This window comes from Xenopus laevis, chromosome 9_10L (genome assembly GCF_017654675.1).
Source record: "Xenopus laevis strain J_2021 chromosome 9_10L, Xenopus_laevis_v10.1, whole genome shotgun sequence".
Lineage (NCBI taxonomy): Eukaryota > Metazoa > Chordata > Amphibia > Anura > Pipidae > Xenopus > Xenopus laevis.
In genome coordinates this window covers 59,245,504-59,268,867 of record NC_054387.1, presented here as the reverse complement: position 1 = coordinate 59,268,867, position 23,364 = coordinate 59,245,504, and the positions used below count along the sequence as shown (strand labels likewise).

General features: G+C 46.1%; 2 protein-coding genes across 2 annotated transcripts in view; both read right to left on the bottom strand.

The window, feature by feature from the left end:
• ercc3.L (excision repair cross-complementation group 3 L homeolog) overlaps window positions 1–23,364 on the bottom strand; it is a 54,067-nt gene that overhangs the window by 10,512 nt on the left and 20,191 nt on the right. The gene's annotated exons all lie outside the window — the stretch shown is intronic.
• LOC108701260 (cytochrome P450 27C1) lies at window positions 13,564–21,837 on the bottom strand. Its single transcript, XM_018235651.2, has 9 exons — window positions 20,945–21,837; window positions 17,592–17,782; window positions 17,241–17,440; window positions 16,631–16,840; window positions 16,168–16,331; window positions 15,415–15,581; window positions 15,190–15,268; window positions 14,458–14,661; window positions 13,564–14,341 (listed from the first exon to the last, which is right to left on the bottom strand). Exons 1-9 carry the CDS (start codon window positions 21,200–21,202, stop codon window positions 14,225–14,227), a joined length of 1,590 nt encoding a protein of 529 aa, XP_018091140.1. The 5' UTR covers window positions 21,203–21,837; the 3' UTR covers window positions 13,564–14,224.

Below are 23,364 nucleotides of genomic sequence, written 5' to 3'. Positions count from 1 at the left end.
GACCTCAGCATGAAGAGTGACAGGTTGTGTATAGTGAGATGTTGAAGTTTTAAAAATATTTAAAAGAGATTTTTAAATATTTTGTATATAGAAAGTGCCTTATTTCAGTGAGATAAAGTTTATATTAAATTTTCATTTTTGCAATAGATTCCTAGAACAACTACTACTACTACTACTACTACTACTACCACCACCACCTGAATAAATAATTGGAGGATGTCAACTTTTTGTAGAAGAGACATCTTTGCAATTTGTGCAAGAATGTTTTCTTCTTAGGTGCTGCATTTTCAATTATCATGCTTGAAAATTGTGAAGACATAACCACTACTGTTTAACAACAACACCTACAACAACAATTTACGTCCTTTAATATTATGTATATTTTGACAAATGTCATGTGTCCTTTGTACACATGACATTTGTCAAAATGCCTCCACGGTTTGCAAAAGGAACCTCCCGGGATTCGAACTGGGGACTCCCCGGTCATTTAACAGGCGCCTAAGCCAGGGCGCCACATCAGCCAGGCCTTCCGGGGGGGGGGGTTCCAGGTGACCATTACAACCGAACATCCCATGGTGTCTCTTCATATAACAGGTAGTGCCGGCAGGCTATTTTCTGCCTAATAGAGTCAATAGGCTCCCTGGAGGGCCTTTTCTTCAAGCTGCATTAGCCAGTAAATGCTAATGGTTATCTGTTACCACTCCAGGAAGGCCTGGACACTGTGGCGCACCGGCTAAGGTGCCTGCTTACTGGCCGAGAGTCCCGAGTTCGAATCCCGACAGGTATCCTTTGCAAAGCTTGGAGGCATGCTTAAGATTCCCTTTTCTTCAATCTGCATTTGCCAGTTAATGCTAATGGTCATCCGGAACCACTCCTGGTACACCTGGCCGCTGTGGCACACCGGCAAAGGCACCTGTTACATGGCCGGGGAGACCCGAGTTCGATTCCCGGGTGGTATGTTTTGGAAACCTTGGAGGAATGCTTAAGAATCCCTTTTCTTCAAGCTGCATTAGCCAGTTAATGCTAATGGTCATCCGGAACCACACCCGAAAGGCCTGGCCACTGTGGCGCGCCGGCTATGTCATCTGTAAAATGGCCGGGGAGTCCCGAGTTCAAATACCGAGAGGTATCTTTGGCAAACCATGGAGGCGTGCTTAAGATTCCCTTTTCTTAAAGCTGCAGTAGTCAGTTAATGCTAATGCTCATCCAGAACCACTCCTGGAAGGCCTGGCCACTGTGGCGTGCCATCTAAGGCGCCTGTTAAATGGCCAAGGAGTCCCGAGTTCGATTCCCGGGTGGTATGTCTTGGAGGCATGCTTAAGATTCCCCTTTTTTTCTAGCTGCATTAGCCAGTTAAGGCTAATGTTCATCCGGAACATGCCGAACACTTGCCGTGTGGCTCCCGCTAAGGGCCTGTTAAATGGCGAGCAGTCCACTTCGATCCGGCTGGTGACCTTTGAAACCTTGGGCGCTTTAATTTCTTTTTCAAATTGCATGTCTTAATGTCTTCACCCACAGAGGCTGAAATTGAGTCCCGCTTGGGCTAGTCTGTTTCAACCGGGGTATCTTTGGCAAACCATGGAGGCGTGCTTAACAGATTCCCTTTTCTTCAAGCTGCAGTAGTCAGTTAATGCTAATGCTCATCCAGAACCACTCCTGGAAGGCCTGGCCACTGTGGCGTGCCATCTAAGGCGCCTGTTAAATGGCCAAGGAGTCGCGGAGTTCGATTCCGGGTGGTATGTCTTGGAAACATTGGCAGGCATGCTTAGATTCCCCTTTTCTTCTAGCTGCATTAGCCAGTTAAGGCTAATGTTCATCCGAACAATGCCTGAAACACTTGGCCTGCTGTGGCTCACCGGCTAAGGTGCCTGTTAAATGGCCGAGCAGTCCCGAGTTCGAATCCCGGTTGGAAACCTTGGAGGCATGCTTTAGATTTCCTTTTCAAATTGCATGTCTTTACATGTCTTTCACCCCACAGAGGCTGAAATTTGAGTCCCGCTTGGGGCTAGTCTGTTCCACACCGGGGTATGTGTTTTTTTTTCCATTTGGCTACATTAAAGCAACAGTTCAGTGTAACAATATGGCTGGGTATATACAGACGACGTCACTTTGGTTTGTGTGTTTAACACAGCATAAATAAACCCAGATAACCCGATATTTTTTCAAGTTCTGTACAGAACACTACTCTGAATAAGCAATTTTCAAGGTTAGCCGTGGGCTGAAGCTATGCAAACCCCAAAAGAGGGCAGCAGGAGAGGTGTTTGCTATATGGGGATTCCCCCAAATCGATGTGATGGCAAGGCATGGGCAAGGTAAGGTCAAAGAAAGGTCAAGGTATGGGCAAGGTAAGCGCAAGGTATGGGCAATGTGTTAAATGGGGACCCATGACCAGAAGCAGATGCATGGGTAGTTTAAAGGAGTGGTTCACCTCTACGTTAACTTTTTTGTATGGTATAGAATGGCCAATTCTAAGCAACTTTTCAATTGGTCTACATTATTTATTTTTTTATAGTTTCTGAATTATTTGCCTTTTTCTTCTGACTCTTTCCAGCTTTCAAATGGGGGTCACTGACCCCATCTAAAAAGAAGTGCTCTGCAAGGCTATACATTTACTGTTACTGCTACTTTTTATGACTTCTCTTTCTATTCGGGTCCTCTCCTATTCATATTCCAGTCTCTTATTCAAATCAATGCATGGTGGCTAAGGTAATATGGAACCAGAGCAACCAGATTGTGGAAACCACATACTGGAGAGCTGCTGAATAAAAAAGATTCAAAAAATAAATAAAACAAATTGCAAATTGTCTCGAAATATCACTCTCTACAGCATACTAAAAGCTAACTCAAAGGGGAACAACCCCTTTTAGTGGATAGGAAGCCAGATGGGGAACCCACCCAAGGCAGATACCTTAGTGGGTTAAAAAGGCAACCTTTATTAGAAGAAAGCCAGCCAAATACAGTTTCATTCAGCAAGAGCACCTGCCGACCACCATTTTTTTCAGCAAGACCCCTCTTTCCATCCCAGGCAGGTCACCTCCACCTTGGCCATCGTGCCATCGTCCCTCCCTATTCCTCCTTTGAGCTACGCTGTGCTCTTTCCCCAGGAGGCGACTTCCACTGATCCATCGGTCACCCTTACTCCAGGCTGACATTTCCCTGTTCCATTGGCCACTCTTACTCCAGGCTGCAACTTCTTCAGATCCATCGGGCACTGTTACACCAGCCAGCAACTTCCACTGATCAACGCACCATCTGATCCCCTTCTTCGACCCAATGACCTGTTCAGACGATGACGAGTTTCTGCCGGGCGGAATCGACTCAGACCTTGTGCACCGGGCGGATGCCTTAACCACTTGGCTATCCAGAAGTCTCCCTTATAGCCCTCCAGGGAGCCTATTGACTCTATTAGCAGAAAATAGCCTGCCGCATCTATATGAACCTTTGTATGCCTCGACTGCTCTGTTTATGAAGAGACACCCGGGAGTTCCTTGAAATGGAGTGAACCCCCCCCCGGAAGGCCTGGCTGCACTGTGGCGCCCGGCTAGGCGCCTTTAAATGCCGGGGAGCCCAGTTCGATCCCAGGGGTTCTTTTGGAAACCTTGGAGGCATGCTTAAGATTCCCTTTTCTTCAAGCTGCATTAGCCAGTAAATGCTAATGGTATCTGTTACCCTCCAGGAAGGCCTGGACACTGGTGGCGCACCGGCTAAGGTGCCTGCTTACTGGCCGGGGTCCCGGAGTTTCGAATCCCGACAGGTATCCTTTGCAAAGCTGGAGGCATGCTTAAGATTCCCTTTTCTTCAATCTGCATTTGCCAGTTAATGCTAATGGTCATCCGGAACCGCTCCTGGACACTTGGCCGCTGTGGCACACCGGCAAGGCGCCTGTTAAATGGCCGGGAGACCCGAGTTCGATTCCCGGGTGGTATGTTTTGGAAACCTTGGAGGAATGCTTAAGAATCCCTTTTCTTCAAGCTGCATTAGCCAGTTAATGCTAATGGTCATCCGGAACCACACCCGAAAGGCCTGGCCACTGTGGCGGCCGGCTATGTCGTCTGTTAAATGGCCGGGAGTCCGAGTTCAAATCCCGAGAGGTATCTTTGGCAAACCATGGAGGCGTGCTTAAGATTCCCTTTTCTTCAAGCTGCAGTAGTCAGTTAATGCTAATGCTCATCCAGAACCACTCCTGGAAGGCCTGGCCACTGTGGCGTGCCATCTAAGGCGCCTGTTAAATGGCCAAGGAGTCCCGAGTTCGATTCCCGGGTGGTATGTCTTGGAAACATTGGAGGCATGCTTAAGATTCCCCTTTTCTTCTAGCTGCATTAGCCAGTTAAGGCTAATGTTCATCCGGAACAATGCCTGAAACACTTGGCCGCTGTGGCTCACCGGCTAAGGTGCCTGTTAAATGGCCGAGCAGTCCCGAGTTCGAACCCGGTTGGAAACCTTGGAGGCATGCTTTAGATTTCCTTTTCAAATTGCATGTCTTTAACATGTCTTTCACCCCACAGAGGCTGAAATTTGAGTCCCGCTTGGGCTAGTCTGTTCCACACCGGGTATGTGTTTTTTTTCCATTTGGCTACATTAAAGCAACAGTTCAGTGTAACAATATGGCTGGGTATATACAGACGACGTCACTTTGGTTTGTGTGTTTAAACAGCATAAATAAACCCAGATAACCCGATATTTTTTCAAGTTCTGTACAGAACACTACTCTGAATAAGCAATTTTCAAGGTTAGCCGTGGGCTGAAGCTATGCAAACCCCAAAAGAGGGCAGCAGGAGAGGTGTTTGCTATATGGGATTCCCCCAAATCGATGTGATGCAAGGCATGGGAAGGTAGTCAAAGAAAGGTCAAGGTATGGGCAAGGTAAGCGCAAGGTATGGGCAATGTGTTAAATGGGGACCATGACCAGAAGCAGATGCATGGGTAGTTTAAAGGAGTGGTTCACCTCTACGTTAACTTTTTTGTATGGTATAGAATGGCCAATTCTAAGCAACTTTTCAATTGGTCTACATTATTTATTTTTTTATAGTTTCTGAATTATTTGCCTTTTTCTTCTGACTCTTTCCAGCTTTCAAATGGGGGTCACTGACCCCATCTAAAAAGAAGTGCTCTGCAAAGGCTATACATTTACTGTTACTGCTACTTTTTATGACTTCTCTTTCTATTCGGGTCCTCTTCCTATTCATATTCCAGTCTCTTATTCAAATCAATGCATGGTGGCTAAGGTAATATGACCAGAGCAACCAGATTGTGGAAACCACATACTGGAGAGCTGCTGAATAAAAAAGATTCAAAAAATAAATAAAACAAATTGCAAATTGTCTCGAAATATCACTCTCTACAGCATACTAAAAGCTAACTCAAAGGGGAACAACCCCTTTTAGTGGATAGGAAGCCAGATGGGGAACCCACCCAAGGCAGAATACCTTAGTGGGTTAAAAAGGCAACCTTTATTAGAAGAAAGCCAGCCAAATACAGTTTCATTCAGCAAGAGCACCTGCCGACCACCATTTTTTTCAGCAAGACCCCTCTTTCCATCCCAGGCAGGTCACCTCCACCTTGGCCATCGTGCCATCGTCCCTCCCTATTCCTCCTTTGAGCTACGCTGTGCTCTTTCCCCAGGAGGCGACTTCCACTGATCCATCGGTCACCCTTACTCCAGGCTGCAACTTCCCCTGTTCCATTGGCCACTCTTACTCCAGGCTGCAACTTCTTCAGATCCATCGGGCACTGTTACACCAGCCAGCAACTTCCACTGATCAACGCACCATCTGATCCCCTTCTTCGACCCAATGACCTGTTCAGACGATGACGAGTTTCTGCCGGGGGCGGGAATCGAACTCACGACCTTGTGCACCGGGGGCGGATGCCTTAACCACTTGGCTATCCAGAAGGTCTCCCTTATAAGGCCCTCCAGGGAGCCTATTGACTCTATTAGGCAGAAAATAGCCTGCCGGCACTACCTGTTATATGAAGAGACACCATGGGATGTTCGGTTGTAATGGTCACCTGGAACCCCCCCCGGAAGGCCTGGCTGCTGTGGCGCCCTGGCTTAGGCGCCTGTTAAATGACCGGGGAGTCCCCAGTTCGAATCCCGGGTGGTATGTTTTGGAAACCTTGGAGGAATGCTTAAGAATCCCTTTTCTTCAAGCTGCATTAGCCAGTTAATGCTAATGGTCATCAACCGCTCAGGAAGGCCTGGCACTGTGGCGCACCGGCTAAGGTGCCTCTTACATGGCCGGGAGTCCCGAGTTCGATTCCGACAGGTATCCTTTTGCAAAGCTTGGAGGCATGCTTAAGATTCCCTTTTCTTCAATCTGCATTTGCCAGTTAATGCTAATGGTCATCTGGTACCGCTCCGGAAGCCTGGACACTGTGGCGCACCGGCTAAGGTGCCTGCTTACTGGCCGGGAGTCCCGAGTTCGAATCCCGACAGGTATCCTTTGCAAAGCTTGGAGGCATGCTTAAGATTCCCTTTTCTTCAATCTGCATTTGCCAGTTAATGCTAATGGTCATCCGGAACCGCTCCTGGGACACTTGGCCGCTGTGGCACACCGGCAAAGGCGCCTGTTAAATGGCCGGGGAGACCCGAGTTCGATTCCCGGGTGGTATGTTTTGGAAACCTTGGAGGAATGCTTAAGAATCCCTTTTCTTCAAGCTGCATTAGCCAGTTAATGCTAATGGTCATCCGGAACCACACCCGAAAGGCCTGGCCACTGTGGCGCGCCGGCTATGTCGTCTGTTAAATGGCCGGGGAGTCCCGAGTTCAAATCCCGAGAGGTATCTTTGGCAAACCATGGAGGCGTGCTTAAGATTCCCTTTTCTTCAAGCTGCAGTAGTCAGTTAATGCTAATGCTCATCCAGAACCACTCCTGGAAGGCCTGGCCACTGTGGCGTGCCATCTAAGGCGCCTGTTAAATGGCCAAGGAGTCCGGAGTTCGATTCCCGGGTGGTATGTCTTGGAAACATTGGAGGCATGCTTAAGATTCCCCTTTTCTTCTAGCTGCATTAGCCAGTTAAGGCTAATGTTCATCCGGAACAATGCCTGAAACACTTGGCCGCTGTGGCTCACCGGCTAAGGTGCCTGTTAAATGGCCGAGCAGTCCCGAGTTCGAATCCCGGTTGGAAACCTTGGAGGCATGCTTTAGATTTCCTTTTCAAATTGCATGTCTTTACATGTCTTTCACCCCACAGAGGCTGAAATTTGAGTCCCGCTTGGGGCTAGTCTGTTCCACACCGGGGTATGTGGTTTTTTTTCCATTTGGCTACATTAAAGCAACAGTTCAGTGTAACAATATGGCTGGGTATATACAGACGACGTCACTTTGGTTTGTGTGTTTAACACAGCATAAATAAACCCAGATAACCCGATATTTTTTCAAGTTCTGTACAGAACACTACTCTGAATAAGCAATTTTCAAGGTTAGCCGTGGGCTGAAGCTATGCAAACCCCAAAAGAGGGCAGCAGGAGAGGTGTTTGCTATATGGGGATTCCCCCAAATCGATGTGATGGCAAGGCATGGGCAAGGTAAGGTCAAAGAAAGGTCAAGGTATGGGCAAGGTAAGCGCAAGGTATGGGCAATGTGTTAAATGGGGACCCATGACCAGAAGCAGATGCATGGGTAGTTTAAAGGAGTGGTTCACCTCTACGTTAACTTTTTTGTATGGTATAGAATGGCCAATTCTAAGCAACTTTTCAATTGGTCTACATTATTTATTTTTTTATAGTTTCTGAATTATTTGCCTTTTTCTTCTGACTCTTTCCAGCTTTCAAATGGGGGTCACTGACCCCATCTAAAAAGAAGTGCTCTGCAAGGCTATACATTTACTGTTACTGCTACTTTTTATGACTTCTCTTTCTATTCGGGTCCTCTCCTATTCATATTCCAGTCTCTTATTCAAATCAATGCATGGTGGCTAAGGTAATATGGACCAGAGCAACCAGATTGTGGAAACCACATACTGGAGAGCTGCTGAATAAAAAAGATTCAAAAAATAAATAAAACAAATTGCAAATTGTCTCGAAATATCACTCTCTACAGCATACTAAAAGCTAACTCAAAGGGGAACAACCCCTTTTAGTGGATAGGAAGCCAGATGGGGAACCCACCCAAGGCAGATACCTTAGTGGGTTAAAAAGGCAACCTTTATTAGAAGAAAGCCAGCCAAATACAGTTTCATTCAGCAAGAGCACCTGCCAACCACCATTTTTTTCAGCAAGACCCCTCTTTCCATCCCAGGCAGGTCACCTCCACCTTGGCCATCGTGCCATCGTCCCTCCCTATTCCTCCTTTGAGCTACGCTGTGCTCTTTCCCCAGGAGGTGACTTCCACTGATCCATCGGTCACCCTTACTCCAGGCTGCAACTTCCCCTGTTCTATTGGCCACTCTTACACCAGGCTGCAACTTCTTCAGATCCATCGGGCACTGTTACACCAGCCAGCAACTTCCACTGATCAACGCACCATCTGATCCCCTTCTTCGACCCAATGACCTGTTCAGACGATGACGAGTTTCTGCCGGGGGCGGGAATCGAACTCACGACCTTGTGCACCGGGGGCGGATGCCTTAACCACTTGGCTATCCAGAAGGTCTCCCTTATAAGGCCCTCCAGGGAGCCTATTGACTCTATTAGGCAGAAAATAGCCTGCCGGCACTACCTGTTATATGAAGAGACACTATGGGATGTTCGGTTGTAATGGTCACCTGGAACCCCCCCCGGAAGGCCTGGCTGCTGTGGCGCCCTGGATTAGGCGCCTGTTAAATGACCGGGGAGTCCCCAGTTCGAATCCCGGGAGGTTCCTTTTGCAAACCGTGGAGGCATGCTTAAGATGCCCTTTTCTTCAAGCAGCATTAGCCAGTTAATGCTAATGGTCATCCAAAACCGTTGCTGGTACACTGGGCCACTGTGGCGCACCGGCTAAGGCGTCTCTTAAATGGCCGGGGAGACCCGAGTTCGATTCCCGGGTGGTATTTTGGAAACCTTGGAGGCATGCTTAAGAATCCCTTTTCTTCAAGCTGCATTAGCACTAAACCCAGATAACCCAATATTTTTTCAAGTTCTGTACAGAACACTACACTACTACTAAAATAAGCAATTTTCAAGGTTAGCCGTGGGCTGAAGCTATGCAAACCCCAAAAAAGGGCAGCAGGGAAGGTGTTTGCTATATGGGGATAGCCCCCCAATAGCCCACTGTGATATCCCCCCAATAGCCCACAGAAAATCAGAGGCACAGTGATACCCCCTCCCATAGCCCAAAGAAAATCAGAGGCACAGTGATACCCCCCTTAGACCACAGAAAAATCAGAGGCACAGTGATACCCACCTTAGACCAAAGAAAAATCAGAGGCACAGTGATGGCCCCCCATAGCCCACAGAAAATCAGAGGCACAGTGATACCCCCCCATAGCCCACAGAAAATCAGAGGCACACTGATACCCCCCCCATAGCTCACAGAAAATCAGAGGCACAGCAATACCCCCCATAGCCCACAGAAAATCAGAGGCACAGCGATACCCCACCATAGCAAATCAGAGGCACATGATACCCCCACCATAGCCCACAGAAAATCAGAGGCACAGTGATACCCCCCATAGCAAAACAGAGGCACATGATACCCCCCATAGCCCACAGAAAATAAGAGGCACAGTGATACTCCCCCAATGCCCATAGAAAGTCAGAGGCACAGTGATACCCCCCCATAGCCCACAGCAAATCAGAGGCACAGTGATATCCCCCTATAGCCAAAAGAAAATCAGACGCACAGTGATACCCCCTCCCATAGCCAACAGAAAATCAGAGGCACAGTGATACCCCCCATAGCCCACAGAAAATCAGAGGCATGGTGATACCCCCCCATAGCCCACAGAAAATCAGAGGCACAGTGATACCCCCCCTGTAATGGTGGCACCCTAAACCTAGAACCAATGCCAAGCACCCTGGTCTCGGTTCGTGCTTCTTCCTGTAGCAGCCGCCTTTGGCCTCGGGAGGAGCCCTCAGCTACTCAGATGCTGCCAGGTCTTAAAACGAGAGGTGCGAGGCAAAAGGTTCTAAACAAGCAAAGGGGCACAACTGTAGGTAAAGTCTTTGGGCAGAAGGTCGTGGTAGAAGACGTTAGGCAATAGAGAAGTCAGATCAGGCCGGATCGGGGCAGGCAGAGAATTAACATAGTCAGGCATGCAAGGGTCAAACCAGGAAGTCAATCAGAGGGGTTAAGCAGAAGAGGTAGTCGGTATTCAGGCAAGGGTTAGGATCCAGAGATCAGAATAGTCAAAAGCCAGGCAGGGGTCACAACAGGAATCAAACAGGTTCAAACAGAATAGCACAAAGCTCAAATAGCACCAGTAACAAACTCCTATAACGGCAAGGTCTGGAAGCCCTATTAGGCTATTTATACTTTTTAAATTTCGCGCCCTTGTGCGCTGACATCATCATGCCTGCGCCTTTAAATCAGTCAGCAGCACGCTGTGCACGCCCTAGAGAGCAGGGGCCTGCGGTCTAATGGCAGAGACCGCACAGCGCGGTGGGCGTCCCCACCGAGGGGAAGGCAGGCGTCCCCGCCGTCCCCTCACTGGACCACCAGGTAAGATCACTACATTACCCCCCTCTAGTGGGGCCACTGGACCCCCAGCTCTCTCAGGAAACTTTAGGTTTAACGGTTTCCTGAGACGGTCAGCCCTGATGTCACCAACAGGAATCCAAGAGTTCTCCTCAGGGCCGTAGCCCTTCCATTTAACCAAGTACTGAAGTTTATCTTGCAAGAGGCGAGAATCGAGGAGCTCTTGGACTGACCTTCAACCAACACTGGGGGAGGAACAAATAATTGACGGACTTGTGAAGCTGGTTTTAAAAGAGAAACATGAAAAGAGTTAGAGATTTTGAAATTGTCAGGTTGTTTGAGACGAACAGACTAAGGGTTGATTATTTCAATGATGGGATATGGACCAATAAAGCTGGGCCCCAGCTTGAGAGAAGGGACCTTAAGCTTAATGTTTTTTGTAGACAACCATACAGAGTCTCCTACCTGATATTTGGGTGCATGCTTTTTTCTGATCGGCCGTAGCTGCAAAAAGAGAATCGTGCACCCCAGACCAAATTTTAGCAAACGGATAGAAGAATTGAAAGAGGGTACAGGGGACAAAGAACCAGAAAAAGAAAAATGCTTTGGGAGGTAAACCGTTAACAATAAAAAATGGAGATTCACCAGTTGAAGAATGAGTTGCATTATTGTAAGCAAATTCTGTCCAGGGTAATAGTTCAGCCCATGAGGACTGGTTGTCAGACACACAACACCTTAGAAATTGTTCAAGGAACTGATTAACCCTTTTGGTTTGACCATTAGTTTGAGGGTGATATGCGGTAGAAAAAGATAACTCAATTCCAACCAAAGAGCAAAATGCTCTCCAAAACTTCGAAACAAATTGTACCCCTCTATCAGAAACAATATTGACCAGAAAACCATGTAACTTAAAGATATTGGAAATGAATAACTCAGCCAAGGTTTTGGCAGAAGGGAGGTGTGGGAGGGAAATGAAGTGACTAATTTTGCTGAACCTGTCTACCACCACCCAAATTACAGTTTTCCCCTAAAAAGGGGGAAGATCGACAATAAAAAATCCATCGAGAGATGGGACCAGGGTCTGTCAGGGATAGGTAGTGGCCTTAATAATCCCTGCGACAGATTCCTGGAGGATTTTGATCTTTGGCAAACGGCAAGAATCAACAAATCTTTTGAATGTTCTATTTCTCTGATTGGCTATAAGTCTAAAAGGAGAATATTGTGGTTGTTTGCAGCTCCCAAGAAACCTCTTAAATGGCCTATTGAGTGTAGAATGCAACAGAGCTTTGCAATGTCAGTAGCTTCCATTATCATTGTGTAGATCCATAGCTGCTCAATGTAACCCCATTTCATGCAGTAGTTATATTTGTAGTTAAGGTAAGAAAATGTACTTGCAGATTTCCCAGCGCAGATCCATGGCTATTGGCTAATGAACATGAAAGCGTGAGTAAGAATTCTGTAGATGTAAAAGCTCTGCAGTTCCTTAATAACTGCTTATCCCACACACAAAATCAAAGTAAATGGAAGATGACACCATTAATTAATTTGTCAAGGATTTTAAAGGGTCATGGTTAGAGCCTGAGTTCCTACTGGGCCCTCAGCTTCAGCCTTTAAAAATCTGTTTGTTGTGTTTTATTTTATACTTTAATTATCTCTTGTTGTCAAATCATTAATGGTAAAACAGCGCCCCATACTGGCTAACAGAGAAATATTGTCACAATAAATTACTTTATTTTTTTGATTTGTAAAGTTATTGGCAAGAGTTCCAGCTGCTGCATACTTATACAGACCTATCTATGTACTCACATATCCCTATTTTTATTAATATTCAATTGTCACACATGTGAAGAACCCCTCTATGGAGGCTCCTGTCAGTGGTCTGACCCCCTCCTGTCTGGCATTGCCATGGTCACATTGTCGCAGTTAATGAACTTCATTGGTGTTGGTCTCAGTATAAACAATCATCAAGGAATCTCATGTGAATGGTGAAGTTGTTCCTAAACACCGGGGCTGCAATACAGTAAAATACTGGTGGGCCACATGTTGTGCCTGTTGTGAAATGCTGGTGCCACACACAGGGCCTGTCATAAAATGCTGAGGGCCCACATGCTGGCCACCCATGAAATGCTTTAGGGCCACACACTGTCAGTCATGAAAGGCTGGAGGGGACACACACTGCCTGTTATAAAATGCTTGGGGGCCGCACACTGCATAGGTCATACAAAGCTTTGGGTCATGTGCTATGCCTGTCATTAAATTCTTTGGGGCCACATGCTGTTTCAGTCATGAAGTGCTTTGGGCCACATATTATGCCTGCAATTATGAATTTAGTTTGTTTTGAGGTCTTAGTTGCCCAAAGAACTCCCGGTCACAATAAATGAAATGGACTCAAACACCTTATTGTTATGCAGCCTCTTGCAGGGCACATCATGCAGGTCAGACGAGGGTTCTGGTTGCCAAGGATATTTATCACACAGTACTTTTTACTCACACACCACAGCTTCTCTTCTGAAGCCTCCAGGACCTTGTCCTATAGAATGCACTGGCAGGAGTGTCTTATGCTGTTTAGGGGCTCCTTCTGCTAAGGATCTCTTACCCCCTATTGTCTGCTGTAACCTCACATACAATGCCCTAGCTTCTTCCGTAGGCTCTCCACTAACCTACACCTGAATCCTCAGTTCTAGCCCAAACTATTACTCCTTGTTGGGACAACAGTCTATCTGTGCTTGCTAGCCCTCTCTAACTTTCACTCCTAAAGTGAACTCACTTGCCACTACTGTCCACTAGCTAGCCCTAATAGTACCAACCTCCCCAATGGTCTGGCCACTTCTGTCTGATGTTACTTCTAGATGTTACAGGCCAAAAAAGGAAGTGCCCAGCAAGGCAGGAGTGAGCTATATAGGCTCAAGCAGAAGCTGTTCTATTCAGTGCAGATAAATGGAGCTGGGAAAGGGAGCAGATCGGCTTCTCTCAGCCAGCAGAAAAAAACACAGGCTGGAAGCAGTGGAGCCGGCACTCTGTATTTAAACAATCTCCTATTCTTTTTCCAGTGTCTCATTCACACCACTGCCTGGTTGATAGGGTAAATTGGACCCTAGTAACCAAATAGCTTCTTAAATGCTAAACTGGAACAAAAATCAAAATAAATCAAATCCACATACAATGAAAAACTTAAGACCAATTGCAAATTGTCCCAGGATATCACTGTTTGGACTAGTGACCAGTAAAGCCACAGTAAGAATAATTATAAAATATTGATGCTGAACTTGAAGCTTGAAGCTTAAATAAAGAGTAAAAAAAGGAGAAAAAAGCAGGAAAGATTAAAAAGGACACAGAGTAAGTTTCTGAGACATACTATATAAACACTAGCATTATAGTACCATCCCCAGTGTTACTCTATGCACACAGTGGGGGGAGGGCAGTTTGAGGTCTAGGGAGGTTTTGTCTTGGCCATGGGCACCAAATTAAGGCAATTCTGGAATGCTGACCTTTAAATTGACTGGGCTGGATGAGACTGGCTGTCCATTGTGCGCCACTATATGGCAATCAGTGGGGGGAGATACAGTGCATCGTCCTTGAATGCCACTGAGATCCATTCCACAGGAATCGTCCCCGTAGACCTTGGAGTGCAGAAGGGGGGTATTTGGGATCTTTTCTGGATATGTTCAATGCCGGTCCACAAAACGCACGTTGATCTTTCCCCCTGGACAAAGAAGCCCGTGGGTTTTTGGGAGAACGTTCGTTGTTTTGGGCGACACTTTAATCTCAAAATTCTGAAGAAGCTGCAACACAGATTAGAGCGAAAGTATTAATCATCTGCAATATTTAGAATATTTGCCCTAACCCCTTGCCAGCCATCCTGCTTAGGAAGATGACAAACATTGAGCAGAGGTTCTACCTGAATCAGCAACAGATGGAGCTCCAGTTCCGCGATTCTCCGACCGATGCAGCTGCGGATTCCATAGCCAAATGGGATGGAACCAAAGTTCTCCTTTCGTTCCAGGTTCCCACTGCGTATCCAGCGCTCTGGTTTGAACTCTTCTGCAGCTGGGAAGCACTTGTCATCGAAGGATGTAGAATAGTGACAGAGCGCCAACTGGGTCTGTAAAGAGAAAAGTGTGGGGAAATTTTAGTAAGGTTGCATGGAATAACAGTTCCCCAGGCATTAGGGTACACATTGACATCTGAGTAACGGAGTTTTGCAGCCTATTGGCCTGTGTATAAAGATTAATTTAATAATTCACGTCTCTTCCAATGGGGCACTGCCAGGAGTGGGACAGACCATCTCCAGAACCAAAGTATTAGTTCTCTAAGGCAAATCGGACCATAACTTACTACTCTCCATATGCGTGGCTTCATAATGCATCAAGTAGAGCGCCATTATTTCCCACATGTGCAGCAGCTCTTAAAGGTGGGTTTCTTCTTAACCTTAGAGGTCCAGACCACCCGGTCTGCATTGTTTCTGCACCAGGTCTGCATTGTGCCCTTCAAAGTACTTACATTACTTAACATTATAATAATGAAGGTGTTGCATTACAAAAGGGATTTATACCTCCCCAGCCCTAGACATTGATGCAGAAAGTGCTAAATTGTTTTATCAGTCAATCAAATAGTTTACTTCTATACTCACCCCTTTAGGGATTAAATATCCATCCAAAACCAAGTCATCCTGGGTTACTCTGCCGTTCCCAGGCAAAACAGGGAAGAGCCTGGGCAGAAGCAGAGAAAGAAGTGTTTCATTCACGATTTTTCCCCCATTACACAAAAATAGTTTTTGAATGAATTAGTTCCCTTTTAACATTTGTATAGGATATCCCAGTCCTTGGGGTAGGAATCCAAGACCACCCAATATCACCTCAAGGTTTCCTTGACGACAGCTCTGACCAATGGGATTTTGGGAACATCTTCTGCAGTAGGAACCTGGTCTTTCCTCAAGTACTGCACAATCTGCTGATATACACTCTCCTGAATACCGGGATTCTTAGCCAGCAGATACGTTGCCCAAGAAAGAGTAAAGGAAGTCTAGGGGGAAATATGTTTTAGGTTAGAAATTACTTCAAGACAAAACTGAACTAGCATTGATTTTTATAGGGTAGAAATGAGGGTTCTAATATTTGAGGGAAACATCATTCTTTTAATTTTGCCCAATTGTTTATCTTGTCCTGCTGCCTCCATTTTATCCTACTGCCTCCACTTCATTCTAATGTCACCATCTTACTCTGTCTTTTCCATTTTGTCCTACTTTCTTCAATTCACAGTGTTCTACATCTTAACTTGTCCTACTGTCCCCACCTTGCCCAATTGTCCCCATCTTGTCCTACTGCCTCCATTTCACTGTGTTCTGTACCATGCCCTACTGTCCCCATCTTGTCCTACTGTCCCCATGCTTTCCTACTGTTCCCACCTCACTATGTTCTCCATCTTGCTCTACTGTCTCCATCTTGCTCTCTATCTTGTCACACTGTCTCAACCTCTACTGTTGCCTACTATCCCTGGTGCTCTCACAAGTTTCTACCACTTATTGCTGCTCTAGAGGACTCAGGACACATCTCTCAACCACTCCATCAGCTTTCCAAGAAGAACAAAAAGCACAAGAACTGTATGTTACCGTATCAACACCAGCCAGTAGCATTTCTGTCATATTGGCATAAATCTCTTCCAAGTCCAACTCTTTGGAGAGCAGAAGGTGCGTAAGAACGCCCCCTTGTACCTCTTCCCCTTTATCCAGCTGGGACTCGATCTGCCGCAGTCGGTTTTCTACGTGGATCTGACCTGCGCAGTGAGAAATAGATCACACTGACTATTTGCCTTCTGAGAGAGGGGCAAGATGTGGCATCAGTTATATTAAATGTATTTTAGCTTCAGAAAACATTCAATAAGACCCATGGGTTATTAACTAAAAACCTTCTTTTTAAAGCTGCATTATCTGTCTTTGGCGAGAAGGTGGAATTCTCTTAATCCAAGTATAGATTTTACCATTTCTCATGATAATTGGGGCCTCTGGGGACCATTGTTATGTAGTAATGTTTATTTACAGAAACAGTGGAAGAAATAAATAAGTAGAAACTTACTGAACTTAAAGAGTCCGTCCCAGGACCTGCAAAACTCCCTCCACGGTTTAGGGATTATGGGGCGCAACCACTTGGGGATGGCACCAGCATACATGGTTGTTTTGAACATGCTGAACATGAGTTCCAGAGCTTTAATGTATTCCTTTGTCATCTGAGGGATTTTGTCATCCAAGCACCCGAGACGACACTCATACAGGATTGTGGCAATAGCTGATGAGGGAAAAAAGAAAAGTATGGAAAAACATTCTGATACCAACAGCTTCTCCAGTGGGCACTGGTATCCAATAGGTCCTTGTGTTTGTACCAGTGACTATCTGGTACAAACAAACACAACTCTGTTGATAACCTCTGCACTGCTGGTTCTGTCTCCTGAAACAATATAGCAGAAGCAAGCTGATTAACAGACCTGGAGGAAACTGCCTTATTTGGCATTGTTTTAAGAGTCAAAACAAGAGAACAGAAAGGAACAGACACTGCTTTCAATAACCAACGAGTGTAGACTGGAAGGTTGCTTATAATGACAAATCTGACATTTCTTTCATTGCCCAAAAACAGCTTTGGGCTTGAGTTCCACTTAACAAAAGATTATGTGACTGTGGAGGCTACTAACCTTCCATGGAGTACTTGAAGTACAGATCATTAACATTGGTCACAGTCAGTCCATCGCTTTCATGGGCTCGAAGTTTGCGGATCCTCTTTACCAGATCATCAATGACCTCATTTACCCCTCCAGAATACATGGCCACATCCCTTGGCCGGAGAATCTTCTGTCGCAAGACACTTCGCATGTTCAGCCACTTCTCCCCTTCCCTGCAAAACAACAACAAAACATATCCCTTGGATCTGCCATTTTGTTTTCCTTAGGTGGCACAGCATGAGGTTACAGTTTGGTGTCTGCCCAGAACATTACTTCTTCCCCTTTAAGGCAGAGTTAGTAAATGAAACCCCAATTTTAACTCACGCTGAAATGAGTCCAGTCGATCGGCCCCTTAATTCTCTATACTCATGCCAGGACTCCATGTTGGCCCTCTGGGGGGCATCTCTCTCTGCCCTGAGCACCTGGGCGACCAAGTCTTTGTCAGCGATGGACACCACAAACTGAGGCCCAAAGTGTGACTTGAATATCCGGCCATACTGGCGCGTGTGCTTTTGCTAGAATTAGTAAGGGGGAGACAGGCAATATGTTGAACCCCAAATTCTAAAGCTAAACATATACATTTACCATGATCCTCCAGAAGGCTGAAATGCAAGTGATTATACTGTAATTGCAGAATTATTTTGTTTCCTGCCTCTCCCCCATCCAACTGGCTTCCTTAAAGGGGCCCTGTCACCCAAAGAAATTATTCAAAATCCTATTTTATCACATTAGTCAAGCAAAATTAACTTTAATTACACTATGTAAATTATATCACTCTTTCCTTCAGTCTGGGAATTCATAATTGTAGAAAGCAGGCAGGAGCCATTTTGTGGACCTTGTTATTAAGGCAAGCCCTGCATCATATCAGAATCTTATTTGTGCACCAGAATGGGGGACCTGATGTCCATCCCCATGTGGGGAGACAGTGACATCTAAGAAGTGCTGAATGGAAAGTGAAAGTAATTGTCTGCTCCACCTCTATGCCTAGGAGGGGCAGGCAATATTTTATTGACAGCTGAGATTTTTAAATGAGCTTCAACAGGCAATGAATGCTTTAATAAAAAATTAGAATTGGACTTTTGGAATTGGAAGCAGTTTTATGTAAAAAAAAAAAACCAATTATCATTTTGGAAATGTTACATTATCATTTAAATTCACAAAGCAGCAGTCCTGTCCTGCTTTATGGCTGAGATTCTAGCTATCTGTATAACAGAGCATTCTGTCACAGTGGCAGAGATCCTAAGGGAATTTTTGGGATAATTCCCTTTATTAGGATGAAGTAAGGGACTTAACCACCTGCACTCTCATTTCCTGCTGTGGTTGGCTACAGCTGACTGCATTTGCTGGGATATATGAGCTTGTTGGAAAACCAATTCCCCTGGGGGCAGGAGAGGCGCCATGTGCATGATATAATGTGTCCTTTATAGATTTCAGAGCCCCTTAAAAATCTCCAGTTTGATTTGTGCTTATTGGCTGGTTTGTAACAAACCTAACACTCCCACCCCGGTCATGCTTTTGCTTTGTGTGAATGTTGCTCTCACTCATCCCAGACGCTTGGCAGCATTCCCACGAAGCGACAAAACCCAATCCCAGCCCTGTAGAAAGCAGAGCCGGGTATAGGGAGAAGGTCACAGATGTAAAACTCAATTCCCTCCTCTGGTGCAAAGAGGCAGCTGTTATATAAAGGCAAACCGAGAAGGAAGCAACACAGCAAGGTCTGTTCTGCTTTAAAAAATATAGAGAGAGGGAATTATTCTGCAATAACAGGACCAGTACTTCATAGACTCTGCAATGAGGGCAAGTGGGCACCATGAGTAGTTGAAGCCAAACTGGATGTGGTGCTGGTGGTACAATCACTGGAAATATGATATCACACAGCATTTAGCACTACTCTGCTTTTTATTATCAGGTATGGCAATGGGGCAGTATTGGGGGTCTGCTATAGTACTGTTCTGGGATGGGCATGGGAGGCCTCTATAGGCGGCTTAGAGATTTTAAAGGGCATGTACAGTCTATTTCACTGGGGGAGTGACAAAATGTTGGACACCCCCAATGAATTAGATCACTAAGTGGAAAAACACTCTGTGCTGGCATCTCGTTTCTTCTTTACCTTTGATCCTTACTTTTAATCCTTTGGTGACTCCAGACTGTGCATGTGTAGTGGGGGAATCTTTACTCTAGCATACATACAAATAGAGACATTTGTTTTAGGGATGCCTGGAACACCAGTAGAAAGGTAACTAAAATGCCCTTTTTCTGCAGGCTGGAGCAGTTCTCTCCTGACCATCTCTGACTTGTCCCATCTCTTCTACCCAATTGCTTCCCTGCACCTTGCTGGGGGGGGGGGGGCTTTATAAACATCTCAGTGCCAATGATTTCTCTTTGATCTGCCTTCTCCTCTCTCTGCTTTTCTGGTTGTGACACTCATGTCTCCTCCTCGGCCAGTCTCCGTGCCCCACTAATACACACCTTGGCTCTGTGCCCAGACGTGTCCTCCCCCCTCCCTCTACTGGAAAGCAGAGACTCAAGCTACACTTTTCTTTTGGGTTTGCTCTCCTGAATACTGAGCAACAACCCCACATTGACCCCCTCCCACCTCTGCTTCATCCCTCCCCACCTTTCTCTTCCTCACTGCACTTTGAGTGTTTTAGGGGTTAAAAGTGAATCTATAATAGTGAATAATACTGGGGAAGAAATACTACTCCCTCCCTTCCCATTGCTGGGTGGCACAGTAAGAGTTAACGCCTCTCTCTTCATTACATTACACCCTCCCAGTAGGGAGATTCAGTCTGGTTGACTCAGAAATTAACCCCCCTCTAACCCATTACATGCCCAAAGAGGCAATCTCAGTGACATTCAATAAGAGCTATTAACTCAGCAGGTAAATGCAAGCAGGGGCTACATAATAATCGCCCCCACTCCCGATATTCCATTACACTTACCAAGGGGCTTGTCTCACACAGTGAGAAATACCCAAGCAAGGGGAGCAGATAAAGAGTAGGCAGCATAGAAGTAGCTATGAATCCCCCAACCTACTGGGCAGAGCAAAGCTGGGTGACACACAGGGAGTAATATTACTCTTCTCCAGTCCATTACACGCCCCCAAGGGGCAGATCCAGCTTGAGTATTACAGAGTAGGATCCATGACTCCCCCAGACAGGGTGGAGAGAAGCAGTAGTTGGTGCGGTTCCAGTTGTGTAACTGCTGGAGCACATGGCGGGGGGGGGGGGGGGAGCGGCTGCTAATCAGCTCTATTCTGCCCTCTCGGATACTCACACTGCACCCTGTTCACCTGCACAAGGGAGAGATCCTGGGGGGCATCACTGCACTCCAACAATCACTTTCACAACCGCACTACTGGACCTCCTCCCCCTGCTGCTGGATTTACTCGATATTAACTCTTGTTGTGCAAGAAAGAGACCCCATATCACTGGGATATGTCCAGTCACACAACTGGCACCCCAGTAATTCCCTCTCATCAGATAACCTTCTGCATCATTATCAGCAACCAAATCTAGTACATCAGCAGGAACCCTCAGTCAGCACCTGAACCCCCCAAATCTGCAGCAAATCCAGTTTTCAAATCTTCTGCACGCAGACAGCAACTGGAACCCCACAATTAGTACCTGGAGCCCCGGGTGGGGGGGTGCCCCCCAGCCCCTTATTTGACTCAATACCTGAATGTCTTGGATATGGCCGAACCCATCCCGCCAGAAGAACTCCACCAGGTTGGCCAGGGTGCTGGGTCCGGGCATGTCCTTAAGGCTCTTCACCATTGGGGCCCCCTTGGTTCTGGGCCCCAACACCACCTCCGCTTGATTGCGCTCCAATGCCTGTTCAGCTGCCTGCATCACGGGGAACTGGTGGAAACCCCTGGCCAAGCTCTCCAGCTCCAGCCGGACAGAGCACTTCAGTAGGTGCCCCAGTGCTGCCATCTGATGTCTCGATAGGATGCCCAAGTCTGTCCCAAGAGCTGTGTGTGCGATACATTCCCTGCTCCATCATTTATCCGCCCTCCATGGGGGCAGGACTGGGGATGGGGGGGGCCTCAATTTTATGTAATTCCCCTACTGTGTAACACACAGCTCCTTTGTTCCACCTCTTTAGCCTTAAAATCAATTTATTCAGATTTCTTTACATGATTCTTATTCTACAGGTAAGTCCTGGTTAAAGAGAGAGAAAATATCTGCAATTACATCTATATATTCTATTTCCTCCCAAAAGGCTCTATATATTATATTCTACCATATATTCACACATAGCTATATCCTCACCCAGAAGCATAGATATCTGTTTTCTTTTTGTTTTAATTCTGCATTGCTTCAGATCAGATTTTAATTTAAAATAATACTTTGGGTAATAGTAGGACTATAGTTTATTAGTCATTTATCAGAGAATAATATAGAGGTGATCAAAGATAAAGCTGTTATTTGTGATCCATTGTCCCGTCTCCCTGTGCTTTGCCATACAATAGGAGGCCAATTCAGAAGTAGCCTTGTTAATGTTACATGTGTATAAGTACAGGCACATTACTCTATTTTGCAACATGTGTCTCCCCCAACCAAAATGCTGACAGCCTGTTGGAAGGAACTGTGGCTGTGGGATAGCAGGTACCAGTAAACCCCCGATTCTCTAAAGAATCGTTAATGAAAGAATGGTAACAACAGTGAGGCAGCAAAATGCGATGGGTGCTGATTCACTCGGCATCCCCAGGCAGCAACTGGCGACGCTAATTTGTGGGGATGTAGAGTGAATCTGTGCCTATTGCTTGTTATTACCTATCTGCTATTAGAATTCTTAAATTTTGAGTTTATTGGTAGTAAAGTGTTACTGAAAAATTTCTTTATAAACAACATTTTTTGTGAAAATGTTCTCCTGTCCTTGAATGAGTTCTCCCTGGTGAGCTGTACTTAAAATCTTGACTTTAACATCAGATGAACGCTGCACTCTTGAAAATGCAACATAAAGTTGACCATGACCAAACACAGGCTCAGATAGGTAAATGCCGACTTTATCCAATGTTTGTCCTTGTGATTTGTTGATTGTCATGGCAAATGCAGCCTTAATGGGGAATTGTCGTCGTTTAAGTTTAAAAGGTAATTCCTGGTCAGAACTGGTAAGGTCAATTCTGGGAATCAAAACAGTATCACCGCTATGGGATCCTGTAAGCACTTCTGCCTTGATAACATTTTGTCTCATGCTCTTCACAACCAACCGTGTACCGTTACATAAACCTTGCTTAGTGTTAGGGTAGGGGCACACGGCGCGATTTCGCCGCGATTCTGCGCTGGGCGAGTTGTCGCTGCGTTTTTTAAGCCGAAATAGCTTTGCTAACTTTGGCGCTGGCGTCAATGCAAATCGCGGCGAAATCGCTGCGCTAATTCACACGCGGCGATTCTTTTTCTACTGTCGCCCGGAAACGCTCAGCGAGGCAACTTCGGACGACAATAGAAAACGAATCGCCGCGTGTGAATTAGCGCAGCGATTTCGCCGCGATTTGCATTGACGCCAGCGCCAAAGTTAGCAAAGCTATTTCGGCTTAAAAAACGCAGCGACAACTCGCTTAGCGCAGAATCGCGGCGAAATCGCGCCGTGTGCCCCTACCCTTAAGGTTTCTTAACAGCATGACTATTGTTCCTACTTTGAGTATAAGATTGTGTTGTGGTAATCCAGCATTGTTGATAGTGTTTAAATATTCTAATGGGAAGTTAAGTTTCTCACTTTCGTCTTCAGAATCAATACAGTCAGTACTAAATACAGTCAGTTGCTAAAAATGGCCACCCACGCAGGTACGCAACCGGTTCCCCTCCTAGAGTGACGCTAGCGCCGCCATTAGACAAACTTGCAAAGGAGTAGCAAGATGGCCGACGCTTATACAGACTTTAGTGGGCGGATGACAAACTCGCAGAGGAGTAGCAAGATGGCCGACGCTTATACAGACTTTAGTGGGCGGATTTGGCAGTGGGCGGATGACAAAGTCGCAGAGGAGTAGCAAGATGGCCGACGCTTATACAGACTTTCGTGCAGGTACGCAACCGGTTCCCCTCCTAGAGTGACGCTAGCGCCGCCATTAGACAAACTTGCAAAGGAGTAGCAA

Excerpts from the sequence above, each read along its gene's own strand:
- LOC108701260 (XM_018235651.2), bottom strand. The coding sequence starts at position 21,202 with ATGGCAGCACTGGGGCACCTACTGAAGTGCTCTGTCCGGCTGGAGCTG. Across the intron at positions 17,783-20,944 it reads GCCATATCCAAGACATTCAG|CAAAAGCACACGCGCCAGTA; the intron begins GTATTGAGTCAA and ends TACTAATTCTAG. Across the intron at positions 16,841-17,240 it reads CTTCAAGTACTCCATGGAAG|CTATTGCCACAATCCTGTAT; the intron begins GTTAGTAGCCTC and ends TTCCCTCATCAG.